The sequence below is a fragment of the Sinocyclocheilus grahami genome, unplaced genomic scaffold (assembly GCF_001515645.1).
Source record: "Sinocyclocheilus grahami isolate Dianchi unplaced genomic scaffold, SAMN03320097.WGS_v1.1 scaffold1648.1, whole genome shotgun sequence".
In the NCBI taxonomy this organism is placed as follows: Eukaryota; Metazoa; Chordata; class Actinopteri; order Cypriniformes; family Cyprinidae; genus Sinocyclocheilus; species Sinocyclocheilus grahami.
Window position 1 is genome coordinate 166,319 of NW_015506827.1, and position 2,417 is coordinate 168,735.

Here is a 2,417-nt window from a genome sequence, read left to right on the forward strand (position 1 = left end):
GAGGGAGAGAGAGAGAGAGAGAGAGACTTTTAACATCTCTTTAATCACCAGAAAACATCAGTTTTTTTTTTTTAAATATATAAAAAGTCAAAGTGTACAGGTATAAAAAATATGAGTCAAAAAAACTGAAAAAAATAACAACCCAAAAGAAAACATCATGTTTCCGTATCAAAAAAAAAACAAAACCAATAAACACATCATATAATCATTTTCATACAAAAATGTTTAGAGATCCATCACAATCAACTTCACATATGCAGTTATTAATGCCCCACCTGTATTTAAAGGTCTCCATATCCATTATTAAATTGTAAAAAGCAAATTCAACCTTTAAACGTGATTTTATCAAACCCCTAAAAATCAAAGTAACATCAGTCTGTCCCATTCCAACAATCTTATTTTTCCGTGACAGCCAAATAGCCAACTTTGCTTGGCCAAAAACAAAATTCACTAATACAAGGGTCTCCCTTGTGGAATACTTATATTTAGGACCATAAATAAAGAAAACTTTAGTAAAAACCTCCCCTAATTCACGGCAGCATTCTTCTAAAAAACAAAACAGAGGAACAAGCCTTTCACATTCAGAAAATAAATGAAAAACTGTTTCCGATTGTCCACAGAAAGGGCAACCCTCCCCTACCTGTGGATCAATGTGTGCTCTGTGTCTGTTCGTAGCTATTATACCATGCACAATCCGCCACTGCAGGTCTCCAGACCGTTTCTCAATGGGGGGTTTGTACAAGGTCCTCCAACTACCTTTGGGTGAAGAGCCTGACCCAAAAAAATCCAACCACTTAGACTCCTTCACACTCTCCAGAGTATGACAGTGAAGAGCCTTTACACACATCACATATAGTTGCTTCTTCCCAACAGCACTGAATTGTCCCGACTGCGGTGATGCAAAGGATAGGATGTTGCCTTCTGCTTCTTGCCACTCGCCATTTTCTGCAGAAACCTCCAGGTCTGGGAAGGATAATACTTCCTCCCCACCAGGTACAACCAGGGACAAAACTAGTTATTGAACAGAGCCCTGGTGCCTCCAGGGCCACTGCTATGTAATAATGCATCCACCCTTCTCCTTGAAAGGGTTCTTGTCTTCTGGGACACCTTTGACCAGCGGGTCTTCAGCAGACAACCCCTCAACAAACGCGATGATCTCTGGGGCCGTTGTTGAGACCTGAGAAGAAGAGTCAGGAAAGACGCTTTAAGTTTCATTGCTCAGAATGGGAATCAAATACGTAAGCAATCAGAGGATGCAGCCAAAAACTCTGTAATCTTTTAATCACACTCACGTCATTCCAAAACACAAAAGAAGATGTTTTAAAGAATGTTAGTAACCAAAGAGTTTCAGTTCTCTTTGACTTCGGTCATATGGGCAACAATTACAATGGAAGTCAATGGGAACCAAAACGGTTTGGTTTTAAACTGTTCTTTAGCGTAATGCTCCCAGAAGACAGAAAGTCGTACAGGTTTGGAACGACATGAGGGTGAGTTAATGATGACTGAAAGATTATTTTTGTCACCGCAATTCGAGGAGTGTTCACTTCCAGCTTCAGCTGATCCAGCTCCATCTTTAGGATGTCTTTATCCGACATGTCCCGAGCCATCCTGTCTGTCCAGAGGACATCAATGAAAGAGGAGAGATGTGAAATTAAGCTCAATATTCAATCTGAAAATGTCTCATGAACAATGCTTGTGCACTGTACACAGTGGTAATCTAACAACATATTCATCCCATAACATTTTTAATGATTTAATCCATGAAAAACAGATTAACTAGATTACATAAAGATAAGAAATTAGATTTTTTTTTTTAATGAATTAATGTATTTAGGTTGATTCAGTGATGTTATATTATATTTCTGATTTGAATAAAATCCCAGTTTATTTAGATGCTATTTTTAGGCAACCATTTTTGTCAGTGTACTGTTAAAAGCACTTAATGTAAAAAAAAAAAAAAAATGAAACCGAAAAAAACCTTATACGCTTAAAAGCTTCTAAATGCTCATAAAAACAATATGCATTGTTCCACATAAACTTTAACACATATGAAAAAGCTGGGCATTTATAGAGAAGATAAAAGGACTGTAAAATGACTGGAAACCACATTGTGAAAAATGATTTTCTAAATGTGTTAAAGATTATTGCCGTATGTTTTACAAGAAAGTCCGATTTCAGCGTTTCTGCTTAAAAATGTCGTGCTTATTCATAATATTAGTTGCCGTTTCTTTGTAATTATTTGTGAAATTTACAAGCAGTTGCTTCTACGCACTGAAAAAAATGTGCACACACACACACTCACACTCACACACACAGATACACACACACACACACTCACACACACAGAGACACACTCATACAGACAGACACACACACACACACACACACACACACACATACACACACACTCACGCACT

General features: G+C 37.5%; 1 protein-coding gene across 2 annotated transcripts in view; it reads right to left on the reverse strand.

The window, feature by feature from the left end:
- Positions 1-1,005: 1,005 nt before the first annotated feature.
- The window catches only part of LOC107571763 (guanine nucleotide-binding protein G(I)/G(S)/G(O) subunit gamma-T2-like), a 1,855-nt gene continuing 443 nt past the window's right edge, over positions 1,006-2,417 (reverse strand). Inside the window, exons 2-3 of one of the 2 annotated variants that reach the window (XM_016258125.1) lie at positions 1,524-1,608; positions 1,006-1,177 (exon numbers count right to left, since the gene is read on the reverse strand). In XM_016258125.1, the coding sequence (XP_016113611.1) occupies positions 1,052-1,177; positions 1,524-1,607 (210 nt within the window). In that variant the 5' untranslated portion in view covers position 1,608 and the 3' untranslated portion in view covers positions 1,006-1,051. Of the gene's footprint in view, positions 1,178-1,523; positions 1,613-2,417 lie in introns of both variants that reach the window. The other variant, XM_016258124.1, reaches the window with a different exon arrangement.